The sequence below is a fragment of the Tenrec ecaudatus genome, chromosome 6 (genome assembly GCF_050624435.1).
Source record: "Tenrec ecaudatus isolate mTenEca1 chromosome 6, mTenEca1.hap1, whole genome shotgun sequence".
NCBI lineage: Eukaryota > Metazoa > Chordata > Mammalia > Afrosoricida > Tenrecidae > Tenrec > Tenrec ecaudatus.
Window position 1 is genome coordinate 46,118,881 of NC_134535.1, and position 24,936 is coordinate 46,143,816.

The 24,936-nt window shown below is 39.8% G+C and overlaps 1 protein-coding gene and 1 pseudogene across 1 annotated transcript in view; one reads left to right on the top strand and one right to left on the bottom strand.

Moving 5' to 3' along the window:
* TMTC2 (transmembrane O-mannosyltransferase targeting cadherins 2) overlaps positions 1-24,936 on the bottom strand; it is a 489,624-nt gene that overhangs the window by 132,839 nt on the left and 331,849 nt on the right. Inside the window, exon 8 of the mRNA XM_075551215.1 lies at positions 14,271-14,392. Coding sequence (XP_075407330.1) covers positions 14,271-14,392 — 122 coding nt within the window. The remainder of the gene's footprint in view (positions 1-14,270; positions 14,393-24,936) is intronic.
* On the top strand, positions 19,580-20,104 carry LOC142450544 (cyclin-dependent kinase 2-associated protein 2-like; annotated as a pseudogene).

Genomic DNA, 24,936 nt, shown 5'->3' on the forward strand with positions numbered 1-24,936 from the left:
AAAATAGCTAACCCTAATTAAAAGGGATGTAACAAATGGCGCAGGAGCAACGATAAAACACTGGCTCAGTGGGTAATGGCAGAGAATGTATCAGGGCAATTTCTGCATCAGGGTAATGTCATCTACATTCATTCAACATATGATTATTCAACGATCTGTGCCCTGCAGACAACGAATCACGATGCCGAGGCACAGTCCTGGCAAAACAGAGAAGCAAACAACCGTGCGACCATCAGATGCTTCTCTCACGCAGGCGCTCGACGTAGATCTTAACCATCTTGGAAGAGTCGCATGAAGGCTTCTTCGAAGAATCACGGCTATTTCATGGATGAGGGAATATGGGAGATGAAATAGGAGGAATGCGAGGACTTTGCCAATTGGAAAACTGGAAAAGAATGTTCCAGATGAGGCAGAATCCTTTTAGACCAACAATGAGTGATTGTAGCATAATGAAGGAATCACCAGAAGTTTAGTCTTTTGGGAGCGAGGGCAGAGTTTAAATCAGGAAGAAGACTGTAGTCAGGCAATAAAGGGTGCTCTGTCTTACAAACACATGTAAAAGGAGGCTTCAAAAAAAAAATCCTTGAGAAATCACATTATCTTTAAATTCCTCTTTTGGATGAACTTTTTGAAGTCCCGATTTATATTTTCTGTAAGGCTCACTACAGGCTTCTTACACTTAGAAACACTACGCAGTACTTCACAATCGCACGTGGAGGCCATTGTAGACAAATCAGCAAAATGCACAAAAATTCAAAACAGCATGAGAATAAACAGACACAGAAATACACTCAGTTACAGCATTAGAACTGAAACAAAAGCAGATTATCTCCTTGTTGGAGGGTAGCTGGGAAAGAGCTTTGGGGGACCCAGCTAGTTTTTTGGCTCCGCAAATGTACTACTGCAAATATGCCTATGCATTGATTTGGGGTTATGAATAAATTTTAATGATAGGCGAGTTTGTAGATATTAAATCTGTAAAGACTGAGACTGGTTGTATTTGTTTCTTTATTTTCAAAAAACTAAGAAAACATCTGAATATTTGTAAACTCTGCAATGCTCTGTGCCATGGAAAAACAAGTAAGTATGACGAACTCAACGGTACTGGGAATTCTGCTTACAGTCAAAGACACAGATGATGATGAAGAAATCAAGAGCAAGGAACAATAGTTCAAACTTCACAGAGAGTTTACAGAAAGTAAGCTGTGGCGATCCACCGCAGTGAGGAGTATAGCCTAGGAAACTATGGGAACCGTTCTCCTCTGTGCTGTCAGGTTGCATGAGTCGGACTCAATCACACAGCGCCTAGCACCCAACATTCTGAAGGCGGCACACATAATCTCAATCACACTAGAACATTAGCAACTCGGCCTTCAGTTCACTTTTGTTCTGATTAGACAAATCCCTCATTTTGGTAAAGTTCTAGACCTATTTTTAATAACAAAACTTTTTTCTTCTAACGTGTCCAGATGATCCGGTTTTCATTTTGAATAATAATTTGCATTTTAGTGACATCTCATCATGATGGAAAACATTCAACCCTAAACAACTTAACTGAATTCTTAGGTGTTAAATACTGAGTAATTAAGGATTTCATACCTCCTAAGATACCTGGCAGAATAAGCTTTCCTATATGAGAAGAAATATATGGCGAGGTGATCAGATGTTCTGGCTCCAACCCAGCGATCTACCAATTACCCAGGCAAATATTGGTTCTCGTTCAACTGGGTATAGCTCTCAAACCTCTCTACTCTTTATATCTTACATCCTGTCAATTGGAAAATGCTAAAATTCTCGAACATTGATTTGGCAGATTAGTTTTGCTCATGGCCCTAAAAGGCTCAGTTTATGGAGGAAAAATAAAAGTTCTATGATGAATTGTACTACATGTAGCTGTAAGTACATAACTTTTAGTCTTTTTGGCTAATAAATATATTAACATTTTCAGGAAGGAAATATATTTAATTCTCTTAAAAATTCTCACATTAACATGACTAACATTGCTTTGCCGAAAACTATCAGAATAGTATCACAGTGATAAAATCATTTTGGCAAACTTAAATTTCAATATATTTGTCTCACAGAAAAGAAATGTCTCCGTGTAACATTACTTATTGTGCACATTTTGCTAATGTTTCCATTTCAAAGTAAATGGCGTATATACTCAGCCGACCCGAATACCATTTTGAGGCCCCTAATTTTACCATAAAAACTGCATTTAAAATGTGCTGAAAAACTCAGCTTATACATGACTGCATACAGTACATCAAACCAAATTAGTGCCTTCTATTGAGGTTGAAAAGTATTCGTGTGGTACAGGGGAGACAAAAGGACGTTCTTTTTCTACGTAAGTCGAAATATAGTGGAGAAAAAAATAGCCACTTGAGAAATACTCGGTTTATCTAGCCGTGCTAGTCATGGTTCTGCATGTGACTTACTAGAATTCTGGACTCTGCCTGTGACCGCAATTGCATTGTGGAAGGAGATTATGCTACTGGAGACCGTGTTAAGGAGGGATTCAGTCTGTACCTTCGCAGACGGTGTGAACCAACTTACACTTTTTGTTTCCTTGGGGATAAGGTGTGCTAAAAAAAAGTCCAAACCTCCTTCAAAGCCATTCCTCTGTATAAGAACCATCACAGACCAGAGTGAATTCCCAGGACCATGGGGAGAAAAGCACATGGAGAGCTCTGTCTGAAGCACAGGGGACCGACCAAGAGCAGAGGGCCCCGAGATTGCGGCAGAGCCTATGGGATGGAGCAAAGGGGCCAGGGCAAGAACAGAGAAACAGGCAAAGAGCCACGAGCCAGAACCGAATTGCTGTGCTGAGACTACGGGACTGGGAAGCAGAGCGACGGCTGGGTTTCCTGGTCTCTGTGGAAGGAACCGTGTGGCTGAGAGGCTCACCACCAGAGAGAGACTTGGTTGCTGGCTGAAGAGAAGCGTCACTGTGCACCAATGGCTGTTTACTGACCCTGACAGTAATGACCTGTTAACGTCCCTAACTAAGCCCTTCCTATGACTATAGTCTGTGAGTTCTGATTGGCCATTGCAACAAGCAACCAACCCCAGCACTGAGTAGCATGCAGAGAGGGGAGCCACTGGGCTGGGGTCAGCCTAGGGGAGGACGAGGTGGTGGGGAGTGTCTGACCCCTGCCTCATGGCAACAGAGAAGTGACAGGTCAGCTAGGGCTTCTGTGGCAGTTGTATGTAACTTCTGAGCCTTAAGTAGAATGAAAAATAAATGAAACAAATACTTCATCAGGAAGCCATCCTGGACTAAAGCAAAGCATTTTACCTTAATTCTATACATCAGTGGAGATACTCTTAGTGAAACCAGAACTTCACAATTGAGAATATCTTAAAGGGACAAAAATTTCTCTGAGTGACCATTATATCCAACAAGCATAATACCAATCTCCCAGTGATATGCATTACAATGCATGGTGTTGCTAATGGTTGGTGTCCAGCTTAAGTCGGAAGCCAGAGGGCAACGGCAAATCAACCACAGGGTCCTAATGATGAAGAACTCTTTCTTCAGGTTGCTGTATCATTATTACAATGCACACTGAATTGTGACAGATGCGTAAGACTACACAGTCTCCTGTCACTGGGACACAGAGCTTCAGTTATATTTTAAAAATTAGAGACCTGCGATTTTAAACTTTTAAAAAGAATTATGCCATGCATTGTGATGAGCAATAAATTAGTAGGCAGCAAAGTGCTCAGGCACTCTGGCTCCAATTCAGTATTCTATCCGCTGACCAGGTAAAGGTCAGTGTCAATTCACTCGGGCCCCCACTCTCATCCCCTCCCATTTCGATCAGAATAAGGTTTCCTTCAATCGTTAAAGTTTGAGGGATCCCACGTAGATATGTCATTTCCTGTTAAAATTCACCGTAGCTAGCTGCCGCAATTGGCTCAAATGTTAGAACAATCGTGAGGAGGGCAAAAGACCGGGCGGCGTGTGGTTCTGCTCTCCAGGTCTCTGTGGGTCGAACAAGACGCCACAGCACCGAACAAGAACATGCTCGTGTTTTGTTACTTCAAATATTTGAATTCTTTTTACAATTGTGTATATTTAACTTATAACTCTTTTATTTAAAGGTACATGAATATACACAAACTGCCACTCACTTGATAACTGCATTAGAAGAAAATGTATTTAAGATGAAGCTTGAAGTTATTGATAGGTATGTATTGCATTATGTTTGATCATAATAAATAGTTTTAAGAAGCCAACAAGCAATTTAAATAGCAGTTAGCATGTGATGAAGAAGTAGTATAACAGCGAGAGTTCAAGGTTAGAAGAAGAGGACTGCTAACTGTAGACCATGGATTTGGAAATCATGAACTTTGGGTCAAATCTTTTCCTGCTGTAGTTGTCTAATAATTGACAACTTAAGACTACCATAAAATTGCTCTTTCATACGTTTTCTTTGTGTTTTTTGTGACATATTTTATCCCTGTAGACACAGTTTTGTCTTAGTAAATGAGTGTTATTGAAAATTTTGCCTGTAATGAACACCCCATGTATTACTCTTAAAAGCCTTCCTATATATGTATATTTTCCTTTTCTCAACAGTATTTTAAAATACATACTTCTATCTATATTAATGATACTATTATTAGAATTACTGAATGTCTTATATGGTAAGGTCGTTATGAAATGAATGAAAAATTTACAAACACATAAAAACTGAAGTGAAGAAACATTATGCAGAGACATGTCTGACCTCGCACTCTAAACTTGATCCTTTCAAGATGCCCAACATCTTTCATAAGCCACACCAGGAGGTTCCCATTTAGAAACCCCATTAATCAAACCAAACGGTACCTTAAACTCACCTGTAGCAGATTTAAGGAACAGAAATACAAACACCATTGGATTGAAGGCTGAAATGCCCTCGTGTCAGAGAAAGGCCTGTTAGCCCAAGGTTATGGATTTGACTGTTGTTGCTCTTTGAGGGTGCCCAATAAATGGTGGCTCAGGAATCCCGCTGATTTGTCATTTTCTTGTTATCTTTGCTTTTGCATGACATGTCTTGGTCTAGCAGGCATGGCTCCACTTAGATGCATGAGTTTTATTGCAAGTGGGCCCTGCCTCCAACCTTCCATGTGTAAAGAATTTCTAGCCACTTGAGTTTTTATCTGTCTAGGTCAACAATTCATGTATTTTGGTCTAAAAACCTGTCTTACACATATATTCTTTTCTGAATGATATTTTGTATTCTGTAAGATTGGCATAATTTTTGATACTATCAATAGAATTGCCATAAGTTCCACGGTGTGATTTATAATGTCCTACAATAAAAGAACGATGTCTTCCAAGTAGACTAAGGACATCTGTAGACCACAGATAAATGGCTGCATTTTGAGCTCACATTTCATTGTAGCCCTAATCTAAGAACAGGCAGTTCTTACGATGTGGTGCTGTCCTAAAGTTGCTCTCATGACGAGATCACTGAAGACATGAGCATGACAGCAGTGTTGTCAGGAAATCACATGGTAACAGGCTCTCAGAAAGAAGAATCCCTTGGGCCTTACAGGTTTGTCTTAAAATAAGCAGTTATCTAAATGTGGTATAGCTAAGTCCTCATGAAAGACACATGTTAGCCTGTGTGATTGAAGGGTTGTAAATAATAAAGTCCAAGATGAGGGGAGGGAATTATAGTTTAAATTCTGAGAACACCATTCGCAGAAGGCTGCAGATGACAGTGAAACGCCAGATTCACTGCAGGTCTCGATGTGTACTCAGACTCTTCTGACCATTGACCAGGGATGGAATCTCCTGACTATCAGAGAGAACGCACAAGACAGTAGATTAATGCAGATGGTATGTTGTTTATTTAACACCTCATCATTTGTTCTTCCTTTTGAACCATTTTAAATTTGTTTTCGTTTTTATGATTATCAATTTTTTTTACTTGAGGTTTTCCTCTGATTTATTTTGTTATAGCTGTTGAGGTTGTTTGTTTTTCTTTATATGAAATTCAGGTAGATAAATCTATACAGTAACTGGATTAGTAATTTACCGGGGTTATGACTAGGGGGCTGAGAGAAGGGGGGTATTGGAGAGCTAATAATAATAAATACAAAGAAAGCATAGTAAGTTCTAAAATATGTTGTGATGTCTAATATGTTTAAACTATTGAACTGCATGATGCATGAAAAAATTGTAAAACCAAAAAACACCAAGAGACTTGTCTCTGGGAAAGGACATCATGCCTGGCCAAGTCAGCAAAAACAAGGAAGGTTCTCAAGCCGATGGACTGTCACGGTGGCTGCAACAATAGGCCAGACACAATGCAGTAAAACAGCGGAAAAGAAAGTGTAAAGGGCAGCTCAAGAAGATGAGTTACTCTAATAAAATGTGTAAAAACTTTAATTGAGAAAGTCAAAGAAGAACATGTTCAGTATATTTCAGGTTAAAATAATAAAATGTCATGCTTGGACTTGAAATTTTAAACGATTCGATGGGAAAAATACTGAATGATGCAGGAAGCAGCAAAAGACAACAGAATAAAACTCCAGGGGAAAGGCAAAAACATCATGGCTGAGTTGGTGGGTTTCGCATGTATTTATGAGAATGAAAAAATGAAAGCCTTCACACTCAAGAGTAGATATCGTCTTCCTTTTGCCTGGATGGAAATGTATGTGTGTGCAAAAGTAGACACACTTATAGGTACAGACACTCCTAGATCCTTCCGTTAAAAAAAAGGAGGTGGGTTGTCAACTTTCCTTTTGTAAAACTTTTATTGATCAATCCACTTAGAACAAAAAACCTTTGCTTTTTAAGGTGTATGTTATCGGTACCATTTTTTCCCTAAAAGTAAGCAATGGTCCATTCTGTTTGGCATAGACAGGACTGCTATGAGTTGAAACAATTTGCAAGTCCCTAACGAGGAAGCAATCTGTTGCTCCCTGCCTGACAGGACTCATCCTTGGATCGATGTAGAGGTAAAAGCTCTTTCTCCTATTGTGTAACCACCGTGATTCAGACAGGGCCCCAAGCCATTACTTTAAACACCTTGGAAAATAGACCTCGGAATCGACTTTGGAAAAATCAACATTAAACATCCAATGGAGCACTGTTCTACTTTGGCCCAAACGAGGTCACTCGGAGTCAGAATCAACTCAATGGCAGAGTACCATTTTTATTTATCTATTTTCCGTAAAATAAAGGCTGCGACTTGAATTAGCCATCGCCATAATAAGTGGCCAATTCAGGTCACAGGGGAAAGTACCATTTGTTTCTCTAACCCCAAACTAGGTGGTGTGACACTAGAGCAATTGTAATAAAATAAGTAAAACAACTCAAATGTTGGTCAACAAACAAAATGGAAAGACCTTTATGTTTGAAAGGGAAAATTGTGGGGGGGGCAGATCTCAGCTCTACGTAGTAATAATAATTACAAAAGCTGTCCAGGAGCACACAGCACTGCATGTCCAGATATGCTACCCGTACACGACTCCACCCTGGGGACGGAACGTTTCTCTCCGACCCCAACTCCTTTCACAGGGGAGTTTTATGTGGCCTAATAAACTCTGGCTAGACACAGAAGTCTGGCTCTGTCCTTCCATATGGGAGCCAAAATAAAGGTTGTCTGTATCAAGAATTATAGTCAACGTCTGCCATATCCTTCCTTCTTTTCTAGTAGCCTAAACCTGGAAAATAAGCTCACAGCCAACTAGCTGCTTACTACAATTTAAGTAAATATTAATTTTATTGCCTTACAAAAATTGCTATTTGGCTTACTCAGCTAACTAGGATTAACAAAGAGGTAAAAAAAATCAAAGCAAGCATGTGTACATAACTGGAGAACTCATATAGCTTTAGAAGCAACTATAAAATCATCTGCAATGCCATAGTGGTGGAAATATTATTCCTTTTTTTCACTCTTAATGTCTGTCCAGTTTAATATTCATGGCATTAGTCCTAGGTAACAAAGTTCAAATACAGAATAAATCGTGATTTTTAAGCAGTGCAATTCAAACTCAGATCGTGTTTAGTATTTTAATTGGACATGACAATGGTATGAAAGTGCCACATATTTTTTAAAGATTCTTGGAGATACAACTGTATGTAAGCATGGAAGTTATCAGTGACCTTAAGGTAGAACTAGTCTCTAGGGTAATTTGTATTACAGGTAGAATGTTAGACCTACAAGGGCCAATATCCTAAAACAAAAGTTCTATGCCTATGATTTATCTTGCTGAATATTAAAAGTGGGTTTAAGACTTAAACCCAGTAAGTATTTAAGGGTAATATCTAAAAGCATTATATTCCTAAATGGCAAATAAATAGCTTTCAACAAAAAGTCCTTATTTTTACATTTTGGATTTCTTTTGCCATCTCAAATCAGCAAAACCAGGTCGAACGGGAGGAAGAGCTCTACACCACTGCTGCCCAAAGTGGTGCTACCAGCCCCTGGGAGCTGCTGCGGATCCATGGGGACAGAGGAAGCAATGCCTGCACTTTATCCTGGATATGTGCGATGCATTTTAATCGCAGGAGGCAGAGTGAGTAAATGTTTTCCTTCTGGAAAGGAGGCAGTGGGTAGAGTAAGTTCAGGAATCTACTCTCTACACTTAAAAATATACAAAAATGGTGAAAATGGTTGCTGACACTGTTGTTTGTTAGCTTCCACTGAGGCCTCTGGACTCAAGGGTGACCAGAACAGTGTATCGCCCAGTCCTCCGCCTCCTTCAGGATCACAGGTATGTTGGAGTTCAGAGTTACAATTAGTGACGCTGAATTCAGAAAACCTAGCATTAGATCTCATTTGGCCATAGTGGAATGTTACCTACTAAGATAAAGACGATTACCCTGTCCCTATTTACTGCCCAAATGAAGACCCATCCCTATTTACTGCCCAAATGAAGACCCATCCCTATTTACTGCCCAAATGAAGACCCATCCCTATTTACTGCCCAAATGAAGACCCATCCCTATTTACTGCCAAAAGGATGACCCATCCCTATTTACTGCCAAAAGGATGACCCATCCCTATTTACTGCCAAAAGGCAGGCTCAGACTTCTCACTCCATTAGTGGAAACGCTGTGCAGAGGAAGAAGAGTGCCATTCAAGTGGAGAGAACGAAGGAAAAAAGATCATTAAAAGAATCAGGAGAGGTTCCACAGAAGAAATAAAATGAGGTGGTAGAAAGAGTAACGTTTCATTTTCGGAAATATAATTGTTGAAAAAGACCTAATCTATAGAATATACCATAGCATTTAAGGAAAGTTTAAATCAACTTTTACTAAATCCTGTGAACATTGCACCATTTCAAGACAAAATAATATTCTGAGGGATTCCAATGACCACATACACAAAACAAGTACCAACGATCAGTGTCCTTTTCCTGAACTCAGGCAGTCTATGAAATCCGACTCAACAATGGAAGCCTAATATAATTGCATGTGATTTTTAAACATTTTGCATTTGGTTTGACAAAAGGTTAGAAGCACCACTCCATTACTTTTCTTGCTTTTCTGTGACTAGCAGTCAATTCCATTTTATAATGTTGAATACTTAAAGAATTTATAAGTCAAATTGTGTGGCATTTTCCACCTTTCCAATCCCATGTTAAGTGAACAGCTACTGCCGGGCTAAGAAAACCAAAACTAGATAAAAATAATCCACTGGGATCAAAAACTTGCCCAAACTCATGATTTAAAAAGAAACCGTAAGGATGGTTATGAGGGTCTGGCACTGGGTGTTCAAGCTATTCCACAATATGGTTTCTATTTCTTCTAAATTAGCAAGTCGGAAACTATAAAAGTCTTGGTGGGGAAAATTAGAATCAGGATGGTAATACATGGAGTCATTCCTTCCCTCCATATGTTTAGTTAAATCAAAACTTCTCAACATATTTTAAAAGCCTTCTAAAAAGGATGAGAGTCTTTAAGCGCTTACATTTGGTACAAGTAACCTAAAATATTCAGCCTTGGAAAAAGAAGGAAAACAAGGTTTCTCTATCCAGAGAAATGTCACCGGGAAGGCATATTCAGGATTATATATATTTAAGTTTTAAGCATGTCTTTTCATGACTTTCTCCTTTAAATTAAGAACCTGAAATTTTATAGATTCTAAAATGATGGTCATTTATCAATTTTCTTGTAAAGCAGAATACTCTGGCACAAGGTGTATTAATTCCATTCACAAGTAGAGCCTTCTGAATTATCATCCTACCAGGATAGGAAATTGAAAAAGCTTTCATTATGATATAACCTTTTTCCCTCAAATTATTAAACTTTAGAATAGAAATATTATTAAGTTATAAATGGTAGAATTAGCAATTTATGTTCCTCGATCCTAAGCAATTTTCTTCTTTTTTGCCCTTTTTTCCCTTCTCTGTATATTAAGTCTTCTGTATTGATTTCTTTCAGGATTCCTTCTTTCATATTTTCTCCTTCCTCATTTCTCTGATGTGAAGATTTCCTCAATATTTTTCTCCTATCTCAAAAATAAAAATTTTTTGCTAAAATATCATTAATTTCTATAAAGCTCTTTCTCATTCTGTCATTTAATTTTTACTTATTATGATGATTTATGAAATGCTAATTATCATATCCATTTCTCTCTTAAAATATTTTTTAAATTCCACCTTGTCTCCATTTCCTATTGTTTTAATTTAAATATTTGTCATTTGTGACTCTTCCAATATGGCTGGTGGTCCTCAGTTGTCCATTCATATATGAGTGAGACAATAAAAGCTAAATGGGAGTACTTGAAGCATCCATTTTATAGACATTGCATAGGCATTCATTCAATTGTGTGGATCCTAACAAACTAACACACTTCATTGTGCTTATGGGAAACCTCTACATGGATCAAAAGGCAGTTGTGAAGACAGAACAAAAGAATATTGCATGATTTAGAATCAAGAAAGATGTGTATCCTTTGTTCTAATAACATGGCATTCTATGATGTTCACCTTCCCTATGCAATCACGGAAGACAAAATGAGTGCATAAGCAAATGTGAAGAAAGCTAATGGTGACCGGCTATCAAGAAATACAGCGTCTGAGGTCTTAAAGGCTTGAAGATAAACAAGTGGCCATCTAGTTGTGAAGCAATAAAGCCCACATGGAAGTAGCAAACCAGCGTGTGTGATCAAAAGGTGTAAACAGGATCAGGTATCAGGTGCAGAAAACCCAAAACAAAGAATCATACTGAGGCAAATGAGGAGGGCCAGGGTGGAGACCCAATACCCATTTGTAGACAATTGGACATCCCCTCACAGAAGGGTCACCAGGAAGGGACGAGCCAGCCAAGGTGTAGTATAGCACCGACAAAACATACAACATTCCTCTAGTCATGACCCCAGTTCTACCTTACATGTCCAGTTAGATCAGAGCACGTACCCTGGTATCGATAAGAGCTCTCAACACATGGAATGCAGGACATAAAATAATACTTCGTAATTTATCAAGGGCTCACAAGGGTGGGAAGGCAGGGGAAGGAGGGAAAAATGAGGAGCTGATGCCAAAGGCAAAAATAGAAAGTAAATGTTTAGAAAATGATGATGGCAACATAAGTAGAAATATGCTTGATGCAACTGATGTATGGATTGTCATGAGCTATTAAAGAGACCCCAATAAAATTATCTTAAAAAACAATAAAAGCACACTAACTAAATTATGTTATAAGAGTTTCAAGATATTAATGAAAATATATTAAATAATACCTGCCAAAAAACAATAAAAATGTTATTTTAAGATTTAAAGAAGATATGAATCAGGAGTATATCCTCACACCATAATCATTCAGCCATATGTACAGAGAAAATAATCAGAGAAGGTGGGTTAAATGAAGAACACAGTATTAGGATTGTAGGACGTCTTATTAACTACAGATGTGTAGATAATAAAAGCTAACTTGCTGAAAGAGAATAGGGAGGACACGAAGCACTTGCTAATGACAATCAAAGACTGCAGCCTTTAGTACAGACTACAACTCAATGTAAAACAAATGAAAATGGATGTATCTCAACTAATATGTAGCATCGTGATAAAGGGGAAAAGGCTGACGTTTTCCAGGACTTTATCTGGCTTGGATCCACAATCCATGCTCATGGAAGTTCGAGTCAAGAGATTACACAAAGCACAGTGTATAGTGTACATCTGCTGCACAAGACCCCTGTGCCGGAAAGCAAAGGTGTTACTTTGAGGACTAAGCTGGGCCTGACCCAAGCCATGGGATTTTTAATTGCCTCCTCTGCATATGAAAGTTGTACAATGAAGACTGAAGAAGAATCGACATATTTAATTTGTGTTGGAGAAGAATATTGAAAGTCACATGAAATGCTGAAAGGACAAACATCTGCCTTGGAAAAAGTATGGCCCGGAGTGCTTCTTAGAGGCAAGGATGGCAAGACTTTTTCCACCTACTTTGGATGTGATGTGAGGTGGGATGAGTCTGTGGAAAGGACAGCATGCTTGGTAAAGTAGAAGGGCAGCAAATAAAAGAAAAAGTCAGGTTCTCCATAAGATGAGTTGACACAGTGTCTGCAACAATGGGCTAAAGCACGACCTTGGTGAGCCGGTGCAGTAGAACCAGGCAGTGCTTCATTCTGCTGAACAGAAGGTTGTTTTGAGTTTTCGCACGACTCCACAGCATATCCAGGTATGCAAAGGACAGGGGAGGGGTTTCATGGATTCCTGGAAAGATCCCAATGGGAAGACCTTCAATCAATCTTCTTAATTCAGTCTGTGATGCACACTTTCCTGTTCCCTCCAAGTCGTGGGTCTCTCACACAATTTCTCCTAAACGTGCATCTGTGTCCTGACTTGAAGTTAAGTGACTCAGTCTCAATACCTTATCCATTGACGTCACCCATGCCATTCTGTTTGCTCTGATGACTAAACTCCACTTGTTGAATATTTTATCCAGTAAGCGTTTCTGGCATTTATCCACAGCTGTCATCTTCATGGCTCGCTGTTCTCTATGCATTTCACTCAGCAAGTGCTTCTAAGTTTGGGTTCTCCAAGAAAATCTTCATCACTCTTTTATTTCATTTCATGTCCTTGGAAATTCCTAATGATTCAGATAAATTTCCAAAAGCTGGATAAATAAAAGATAGTAGTGACAGATTTCCTGGAGAGAGGGTATGCATTTTTCTCTTGCATACTTTACTGGTGCAGGTAAGCCATCAATGCTGAGTTCTTGTCCAGTGTGCAAACTTATTTGATATACTCCTTAGGGCATCAGGTTTCCTGATTCCACTGGCCCAAAGCTTCCCCTATTCAAGAAAATCTGGGAAGCCCTTTTTCATTAGTTTCCAGAACTGGTCATCTGGCTCAGATCAGCTGCCAGACCAGTCTATGGTTTCCTATTCTGGAGGTCAGTTTCTCCTTCACTTCAAGTGTGTTGGACTTTGTCTTACTGCCTTTTGAGCTTAACGGAGCATGGGAAGCTCATCTCTTTTACTAAGTACACCTAGAAATGTTTTAGTGCTATGTCTTCTGGTAAGTTAGTCTGTGTAAGTACTTTCTTTAATCACATTCTAGTGACATCTTAGTATGGATCCACAATAATTGTATTTAGCTTACCAAAACTGGTCCGAAGTTCAAGGTTGTTACTTTCCAATAATGATAAGATACCTTTTTATAAATTCACTTTAGTATTGCTTTCACGATCATTAGCTCTATGTCATTTAATGTTAATTTAGTTTATTAATCTTGGAGAATCTGGGTAATACAACTAAAATAACAGATATTACATTCAAAACTAGGAGAGGAATTGTTCTACCATGTAATAGTTGTGTAACATCAAAAATTTACTTAATTTTTTGAATAATTCGCTCCACAGAACTGACATTGCTATTGGTGAGAAAATGGTACATCAGCAATGTCTTACAGTGAAAACTAATCCTCTCCTGGGACTTCCACCTCCAAGCCCCAAGGACACATCACAGCGACATTTCTACTTTTCTTACAGAATGATTTCAATCAGAAAGGGTCCCAGGTGACTTTAAACCAGACTTATAAGCAACTTTAAGTGATGTTAGCAATTAAGAAAGAATCAGATTTATTCCATTATCAATTTTGTACGTAATAATATATTTTGGGGGGCTCTCCATTTATTAATATCTGTAGTCAAAATACACATTTTTCTCCCTTTTTTGGGGATTCTAACTTGCTGTCATCATCCTTACACCCGAGCAGCATAGGCGAACAGGTCTGTAATCACTGCCTCAAGTACCTTCTACATCAGTCCACACTGAGAAAGTCCATTTCTGGAGAGAAGGGACATGTTTACTCACTGTTAGGGCTAGTAGTTTCCCATAGGTGAGATGTGCAGGGATGTGATCAGTTTTGGATCTCAGTGATTCCATATACCAGTGTTCTGCTTCCGGGAGTTTGCTTAATCGCATGTACGCTTCACCTGGACAAAGAAACATGAGGACCAATGTGAGGACGCAGCTCTCCAAAAGCACCTGTGGAAATTCACCATCTTCATGTTACATTTCTCGGAACTTCAGGTGTGCTTCCAAGCACCTCCACCTACTCATCCGTGATCTCATTTGAGTCTCAAAGAATCAGCTGAGAACATTTGAGTTTGGAGAAATTAAGTAAATAGTCAAATCCAGAAACTGAATAAACAATTAAACCTTCATTTTCAACTGAGAAATTTCAAGTTTAAAATATATGTGTGTAAAAAATAATGTGTAATTACAAAAATGTGGGTAGGGTGTTTGTTCTCTTACATACAATCCGTTGAGAGCCTTTTTGCTTTTCTTTAGGTTTTAAATTTACAGTCATGCATGTCTAAACTAAGGTATTAATAAAATTATTGAATGGAGAGATTTTTGGGGTGCTGAAAGATGCTAAAAATCCTTGTACTCCAATATCCTCACAACCTTTATCAACTTGGTGAGGAATTAAAATGGAGAGTTATCAAAATGAAATATCTGGATCAAATATTTGTGCTACACTATTACTTGTAGAGAAAGTATTTGCATTTCATGTTTCACTTGGAGAATCCAAAGAATATGACAGTGATCATATGTTTCCAAAAGAAAGCAGACAAGCAAACTCACTGCCATCCAATAGATGCTGACTCATAAGAAGTCCTAATTGAGTAGTGGTTCCTCATTGGGCTGCTAATCATAAGGTTAGCAGTTCAAAACCACCAGTCACTTCATGAGAGAACAAAGAGGCTTTCAACTCCCATAAAGAATTACAGTCTCAGAAACTCACAGGGTAGTTCTAATCTGCTCTATGGAGTCACTATGAATCAGCACGATGTATGTCCAGCACTGTGTTAAAAGCAAGCACGATGCCATTACTTTACATTCAATACAATCAGTATTTGAATGTGAAAAAGGAAAGTGGGGGAGAAAAGGGAAATCAAGCAAAAAGTTAATTTGTCTATGTATATTATTTGCCTAATAAAATTTCTGCCTCAACCTTAACATGGTGATGGTATAGAAGTGTATTAAATTGGAAAAAAATTAAAATGTAAGATTATTCATATATTCAAGTTAATTACTTTATCTTAATTCACATTGCAAGTGTAAAACCTACTTCTATTTTAAGGCTATGGAAAAGACTGATAAACTTCATTATTTTCTAGGCAGGCTTTCCTAGTATCACTAATCATGATAACCCTTTCCATTTACAGGCACAATCAGAGACTTTTATGTTGGTGGCACTTTTTAAAAATTTTTTTCTTTTGGCTTCAAAAGCAGAGCTACTTCCCTTTCATTTTATCATGTTTCCTTTTTATAAGCAATATATTGTCAATATAAATGTGTTTGATGAATTGAATTGGTTCAGATCTCCTGGCCTTTGGAATAGCCTTTACATAGCTGGTTAGCAAAAATATTGGGGAAAAAATACATAATATGCACAAAACCAAAATTATTTACTTATACACCTTTATTCATTTCTACTTCTGAGACTAGTTTGTTGAGTATATTATCATAAATATTATAGATGGAAATTTTATTAACTTTATTTAATTTTTAATTTAAAATGTGCAAGCACTATAGAATGATTTGGTTAGATAAAATCACATGTTCAGTGAAATGCTAGAAATATTGAGATAAAATTTTATAAGACCAAGATGAAACACACTATATAAAAATACTCCAAATTAATGAATGACAAAGTTAGTGTAAAGTGAAAATAAAACACAAAGTTTCTAATAGCTTCTGCAGTAATTTTACTTTCTCATTGGCTATGTGGTTCCTGGTAGGCGATATCAAGTCAGTTCTGACTCATAGCAACACTGCGTAACAGAACAAACTGCATGGTCCTAAGCCGATCTCACAATTGGCCCTATGACTCAGTCCATGAATCTAGCCACTGTGTCAATTCTATTTTCACAACTGCCTCTTGAACGACGTACGCGTTCCAAATGTGCATTGTGAAGTTTTCTGGAATTCACCTCAAGGTTATCCACAGTTAATTATGGTCCACAGAGAGGAATGACTGTGATTAGTCAGTGAAATACAAGAAACCATATTGCTGGTATTCCCTGCTTTGAACTGAGATGCATGCGCGTCTGAATCCAGCCTGAACTTCTGGCACTGCAGGGAAATATACTGATGCAATCCTTGTTGCATGATCTTAAGCAAAGTGCTACTTGTGTGTGAAATCAGTGATATCATTCTATAATTTGAGCATTCTGTTGGGCCACCTTCCTTTGGAATGGGCACAGATATGGGGCACTCCAAGTCAGTTGGCCAAGTAACTGTCTTTTAAAAGACCTGGCATAGATGAGTGAGTGCTTCCACTGTCTCTTCAACTTCATGAATTATTTCCATGGGCATTCCATCAATTTCTGGAGCCTTGTTTTTGGCAAGTGCACTCCGTGCAGTTTGAACTTCTTCCTTCAGCATCAGTGCTGTTGCTCACCTGTTACCTTCTGAAACAGTGGCATGTGACAAGTTCTCTCTGGCGCAGTGACTCAGTACTCTCTCGATCTTCTCTGGATGCTTGCTGCATCAGTCAATACTTTGCCTACAGGCCGGAATTTTTTTTCTTAAATTCTTTCATTTTAAGATATGCTGAGCATGTTCTTCCCTTTTGAGTTCCTAATTCTGACAATAAATTTTTAAGTTTTAAAAAGTACATCAAATTGAGAAGTATAAGAAATACAAGTCAGGTTCAGAAGAGCATGTGGCATGAAGGATTATCATTGCTGGTATCAGATGGATCTTAGTTGAAAGCAAAGTATGCCAGACGGGTGTGTACCTGTGCTTTGAGACTATTCAGAAGCATCTGATTATATGGCTACAGTCCTGGCTAACATTATGGATAACGTGGATTATGGGTAATATTACAAAAGCAGAAATTACAGAACACATAATTTTGCTCATGTGGAACCTGTACATAGATACAAATTCATTTGCTCAAAGAGGAAAAAAAGGGAATTTTGAGGATTAAAATCAGGAAATGTCTCCTCTGCAAGACCCTTCTTTAAGGAGATGTCCAGTTGCCTACAGATGGGTTTTGGGTTCCCACTGTATACTCCCCTCTTGCAAAATGATATGATTTTTTGTTCTTTGATGCCTGGTGCCTGCTCCCTTTGACACTTTGTGATGACACAGGCTGGGGTGCTTCTTCATGTACTTCTGAGTTAGATGGCCACTTTTTTGCCATTAAGCCTTTAAGACTCCAGACACTACATCTTTTAATAGCTGGGCACCATTAGCTTTCTTCACCACATTTGTTTATGTACCCATTTGCCTTCAGCGATTGTATCAGGGAGATGTGCACACATATATGATTTTTTTGTTCTTTGATGCCTGATAACTGACACCTTCTGTACCTCGTGATCACACAGTCGGGTGTGCTTCTTCCATATGGGCCTTGTTGCTTCTGAGCTAGATGCCCGCTTGCAGTGTAGCAACAATGGAACATACGACTTTCCTCTAGTTCCTAAATGCTTCCCCCCGCCCCACTATCATGATCTCAACTCTACCTTACAACTCTGGCTGGACCAGAGGATGCACACTGGTACAGATAGGAACTGGAAACACAGGGAATCCAGGGCGGATGATCCCTTCAGGACCAGTGGTGAGAGTGGCGACACTGGGAGGATGGAAAGGGGAACCCATTACAAGGATCTATATATCACCTCCTTCCTGGGGGATGGACAACAGAAAAGTGGGTGAAGGGAGACATTGGACAGTGTAAGATATGACTAATCATTTATAAATTATCAAGGGTTCATGAGGGAGGGGGTGTGGAGGGAGAGAAAAATGAGGAGCTGATGCCAGGGGCTTAAGTGGAAAGCAAATGTTTTGAAAATGATGAGGGCAATGAATGTACTAATGTGTTTTACACAAGTGATGTATATGGATTTTGTTATGAGTTGCATGAGCCCCTTATGAAATGATTAAATAAAGAAAGAAAGAAATGAGGATGGTGACACTTCATCTCATGTACTTTTGATTTGTTATCTGGAAGCCCAGTCCCTGGAGAAGGCAACATGCCTTATAAAGCAAGGGTCAGTGAAAAGAGGAAGGACCTCAGTGGACGGACTGACAGTGGCTCCGGCAATGGTCTGCCACAGAGCGAGGATGGTGAGGACGGTGAAGTGCCACCAATATTTCACTCTGTGGTAAACAGGGTGGCTTCGTGACGGAGCCAACTCTGTGTCACCTAACAACTAACAGTTTATTGGCCCTATTCCTACCTATTCTCTGCTAGCTGTTTAGCATGTAAAAATGTGATGGTAGTATTTAATCCTGGGAGAGACAGATTTAGGCATTATTTTCTCAAGATCCAATGCACAGCATGTTGGGTAAATTTAGCAATCTGAGTTAGATGCAATGTCACTCTGGGACAGGGGCCTAACTTTGGGGAATTTTGGCTGTGGATGGCCTACATTTTGGATGAGTAATCAAGGACTATTGACTACAACATTAGAGCAATACCTGCTGGTTTATGATCTGCTCTAAATATTCTTCAGTGATCATTTATGATGGGAACACATTACACAGTTTGTATAGTAAGGAAAGACTAGCGATGACTTATAGAACATAAATTATTGAAAACTTTTCTCTTCTCCAAAGGGCGAGTTTGGCAGTTTTAACTCACCTAGAGGTATATTGGAAGACAAGCATGACCATTTGTTTCCAAGAGGCCACAGCACTGAAACCCCTTGGAGTACGTCTGTCCTGCACACATCTGGCGACTGTGAGTAAGAACGGTGACAGTAACTAACAACAATGGCAACTAGATCCAGATCGTTCTAAAACGTATTCCAAAAGTGGGGGAAAACATACACTAAGCACTGAGAAAGAGAGATGGACCTGAATTAAGAGTTATTTTGGAATCAACCTGAAATTTGTCTTTGGAACTTTGAATGCTCATAAGGAAAATTTTAGATGTTATTTAGTTATTACATTATATATAGTTATTTACTTAGTGACAAAACATCCCATCAGTTTCTACAATAATGGTAAATGTCTTTTGTGCAGAAATATATACACAAAAATTAAATCCCATTTCTAATGTGCTTTAGAAATCCAAATCTTAATCAGCGCGCAGCTCAGCGGCCAGCAGCCAACCCCGGAGCAGCGGCCGGCTGGCGTCGGCCCGCACCCAGGAGTCAGGGATGTCCTACAAGCCCATCACCCCCGCCCCGAGCAGCACCCCTGGCTCCAATACCCCTGGGCCTGGCACCCCGGTCCCTACAGGTGAGGACCCAGCTCCACCCCTGCTCGCCTCCCCGGGCGCTCGAGGCATCCAAGAGAAGACAGCCTGAGTTCTGCAATACTGGGCCTGCCGCCTTGCCTCCTGGAGCCTCAGTTTCCTGGCCTGCGAAGTGGGCGTGGTGACCGGAAGCATCCCCTCGCTGTCGGGCTCCGGGCCTGGAGCCGCTGCCCCTTTCAGGCCACTGTTTAACGACTTTGGACCGCCCTCCATGGGCTAGGTGCAGGCCATGAAGCCGCCCAGCACTCAGGGCTCCCAGAACACCTACAAGGACCTGCTGTCTGTCACAGAGGAAATGGGCAAGGAGATCCTGCCCACCTATGCCGGAAGCAAGAGTGCTATGGAGCGCCTGAAGAGAGGCATCATCCACGCCTGGGCCCTGGTCAGGGAGTGCCTGGCCGAGACAGAGCGCAACGCCAGAAAGTAACGAAAGTGCCCTCGCCTCCTCGCCTGGACCTTGCTGGCCACCGCAGAGCACTGACCTCTCCCCGTCCTCCACCCAGAGTCGCACTTCCAGCCCTGTGTCCCTGGGTGGGCACCCTTCAAGAACCAGCTCACTCCAGCCTGCAGCACTGGTCAAGGGCCCTCCAAGTGTCAGCTGCCAGGTCACTGTGAATCCCCCCTCCCCATGACCTGCCATCAGTGCTGATCCACCGGGAGCCTTCACCTTCCCGTGCCCCCTACCTCCTCAGCACCTAGCCAGCACCAAGGACTACTTCCTTTCCAACCTCTTGTCCCCAGCAGGCGCCTGGAAGGCTGGTCGCCTCCCTGCCTTGTCCCCCTGGGCCACAGGGACTCTTTTCTCAGTGTGTCTTTTGCTAAATACGCCCTTTTTGTATAAAATAAAGCTGATTTGGAGTTGTTAAAAAAAAAAGAAATCCAAATCTTTATTTTATTGTTAGTACCCAAAAACAATTTCAGAAATTGTAGTGATTTTTCTGTCAGGAGTACATCATTTTCAAAACTCTTAATGAAATAAAATAGATGTGATTTGCTAGGTGATCCATGTCTGAACCATTTCCTTCAATAAGAATTCATAACTTATTAATTTGTAAAACTCGGGAGATACAGAAATATGAAATGGGTATAAGTAAGATTTAGTAATGCCTCTTAACTATGTATGAAAACTGATTAATAAAAACTAGTCTACCTAAATATTATTCATCACTACTTAGAAAAACTTTATATTACCATTGTATCTCTATAACAACATGATGACTACAAAAGCCATTCATTGAGTACTTACTATGAATAGAACAACAGATTTTGGAAGGCAAATGCCTGACTGATGTCCATGATTTTACACCTCTGTACTAGTTTCTCTGCCTATGCATTTTCATTGCTGAGAAATAACATTGCCTAAGTGAACACGTGAGGAAGCTGAAAAGCATCGCGGCTGATTCGTGCATGTAAAATCACACATGCAAAAAATGGTAGCGTTGATACCCAAACCCAGGACAATCCGGCTTGAAGAACACAGTCCTATCCAGATGGTGGAAAATAATCATAAGCTTTTCACAATACAACTCTGGTGGAAACTACGCTTCCTTCCTTACGGCTGGCACATTGTCTTCCATTCGAGGTACGATGTCCAGCAAGTCAGTTCATTCTGCCTTGGGCTCATCTATTGAATTAAAGCAGTAAGATTAAAAAAAGTAATAATACCCCCCGCTGACTTTCAGAAATGCTTTCAATGGGTATGATCTTCTTAAGTGGGTAATATGTAACATCGGAGCTGAACTTTAGTTTTAATGGGAATTTTAATTTAAAAAAAGGTCTATACATAGTAATAAATATGTCAAATCCAGCATTAAAACAGGATGAACTTAAATGTGTTTTTTAAAGGCAACTGAAAGTACATTTAACCAAGATTTCAATGAGCAATAATAGCAGGAAGAACAAGTCACTGCTGCCTTCTCTGGAACTTTGGGGGAGAAGATTTCAAGTGCTCATTTTTTACGCATTGTCTTAAGGTCCAGGCACAAAAATCAGGTCTGATAACTGAGTTATCTTAGGACAACTGAGAAGTCTACCTTTATTCACAGGTGAAAAAGCTTGAGTCCTTCCCCCATTGAATCTATTTGCTTAGCTTATAAAGGTTGTTTACTGAATATTTACGTGGACATTACACATTCTATAGTCTTCGGTATAGTTTTGCTTTCCCATGAACCCTGCACTGCAGTGTAGCGTAGTGTAGTGCAGTGTAGTGTACTGTAGTGCAGTGTAGTGTAGTGTACTATAGTGCATTGTAGTGAAGTGTATTGTAGTGCAGTGTAGTGTAGTGTACTGTACTGTAGTGCAGTGTTGTGTAGTGTAGTGTACTGTAGTGCAGTGTAGTGTAGTGTCAGGCTCCTTTTACAAATGAAGTGACTGAGCTTAAGCAACGTGCTCAATATTAAAAATCAAGCAAATGTCAGATTCAGGATTGTAATGAGAGTTCTTCCTGAATCTTTCCCCTCTCACATTCCATCCAAATACTACCATAAATAACCAAAGAGGGGAGAAAGTATCTGCAAATTGTGCCATCAGCAGCTTTCGTCTCCGGAGAGAATGGTACGTATGTAATCCTCCAAGCTCGATTAAAATTTTAAAACCATAAAAAATCCATAAAGGAGATGGCCACACAGGAAAAGAAATTCAGTTAATTTAATAAGGACGGAAATGAAGGCAGAATGGAGGAGAGGGTGGAGGTTGAGGTAAGTCATCTTTTCTGGTACTGTAATTTTTCTTAACCTACAATAATAGAAAATGTTTATGGTACCCAGGAGGAAAGGAAGCAATGATGACCGGTTTCCCATCTTATCCTGCAAAGAATGACATAATAGAGGTACTTCCACAAGAATGCAATGATGTGCTGTGCGATGATGTAGTGATCAAGTTCATCACCCAGATTTATTTCTGGTTCACTCACAGACAAAGGGGATTTGGATGTCTCTAGGCTGGCTCAGGCAGATATAAACCAGTTTCAGATGTAGAACAAATAATGTCATTCTTCCTCTCTAAAAAGCCCCAGGTTAAAATAACCCAAGCAAAGGTTACCTCCCTAAGGAAACAACGTTGGATTATTGACAGAATAATCTAGCTCTCAGAGATCTGCATGCACCTATGTTTCAAATTACTAGACAGTTCCTGTTGAAAATTACCTAAAGAACATGTAGCAGGACAGATTATTCCCGTTTCTCCTGACCCTGCTCTGGGGAATATACAGCACTACTTAGAGACGCAGAATTGAGAGCCTGCGCGTTGTGGAAACCTCTGTGGCCGCCTTTAGTAAAAGAAGCCGCCCTCCATAAGGTGCTATAGTAACAATTACTTGCCATTTATATTTCCATTCTTTTGCACACCATTTAAAAAGACCATCACTCAAGTTAAGCAAGGTGGATAGAACATGATAGGAAGCTTCAGGTTAGTAAGGTAGCAATTCCACTGCCTTCATGGTCCTGAAAAATTTAGCAACCAAGAATAAACGCACACTGGTCTCTAAAATTTGATTATGTGCACACAGAAAACAAACAATGAGACTGCAAACAAGTCAAGATCTTTAATGTACAAGTATTTGACTTCCTTTTTGCTTTGAAATGAGAGTCCTTGTGTGTATGCTATGCTTTAAAATAAAGAGAAATATTACGGAAATAATACAATTTCATCATTTAAGATCCCAAACCCAGCCCAACCCACTGCCATCAAATCAATGCTGACTCAATGCGACTCTCTCCCCTCCCCCTCCCCCAGCCCACGCCATGGTTTTCTGAAGCTGTTTCTGGAAGACCAGCCAACAAGTCTTTGTCCTGCAGAGATGCTCATGGGTTTGAACTGCTGACCATGCACACTGTAACCCCATGCATAACCACTGCATCACCATCTGATTTTTTTATTTACTCGAATTCCCTACTACGGTAATTGGCATCCTGTTTTGTAAGTAGTTTTCTTATTAACATATCATTTAAGACTACCTTAAATAAATATGCAGCCCTAACATTCTTAGCATAGACCATTTTAATATAGTTTATAAAGGTCACCAAAATGACCCATCTACTATATGGCCCATCTCTATAGAGCCCTTCTAGCCATAGATCTGTTTTGTGATCTATTGCAAGTCCCAGCCTCTACACTTGTGGCTATCGTTCCATTTTGGAGTGAGCTATATGTTATGTTAATAAGGCAGGATACAGGCGGGTATATCCAGTCTCGGCCGTACCAGAAGGTGCAACTTATGTCACCACTCTCGGTTTTCACGGGCACGTGGTCTGCAGGGTAGCCGCCATCTTTGCTTTACATGATAAAAGAAGACCTAGCTTTAATAGGCAAACAATGATTTCCTTGTTTAATTGAGAAAAAAGAAAGGATGGACAAGCCCTGGAATTGGCTGATACTAATGACACTTGGCCAACCTAACATGCACAAAAGTAGTCAGAGTATCCTCCACCTAACCACCGATTTCAGAAGACACAACTTATATCTCCATCAAAACCCTGAACATGAATGAGCAAGATGCCATTGGGTGATAGGGGTCATGGGCACACTATTTGTTTCACTAAGAAAGTAAGCCTTCTTACACCCCAACAGCCCATGTCTCTGTGGCTGTGACGAGAAACTGGAAACGTTTGCCTCCCTGCTCTGGCTCTGATGTGTGTGCTGCCTGCTCCTGCCCTCAGGTCTGGGACTTGTGCCCGTGGCTGATAGCCTGCCCTTATGCATGAGCCTCTGTAGCCTTGAGTCAACAGCCCAATTTGCTGTGAATTTGAATTCTCAGAATGTCTGAAATATAGATGTAGTCTTGCCAGCTTCTAAAACCACGGTAATTCCCTAATGTGTTCTGAGTTCTGTAAGAAATTGCCACGAATTGCAGTACCCTGCAACCTGAGGGAGATTAGTGAGGGATGGCTGATGGCTGATGGCAGGGATGATTCAGTGGGATAGCCATCTGTAAAAACCGGACACTTGGGACATCTTTAACATCCAGCTCATTGGGACCTGCCAAACACTACTAACTTCTTTTCCAATAAAAGTGCATAAGAAAAACAGTTTTAAATTCTTATGAAGAAGGAGTCTAACTTTTAAAACATTGACTATTCAGAAGGAGAAAAGGCTTTCAAATTTTTCTTTATTAAATATTTTCACAGATATCTGTTCCTGTGTGGTTTTTATTTGTGGGTTATACTTCCAAGGATTTCACCCATTTTTTCCATCGAAGGCTTCCATCTTTCACTTGTTGCTCTTGCTGTTGTTCTTCCAACCCACTGCAACCCTCTGCACCAG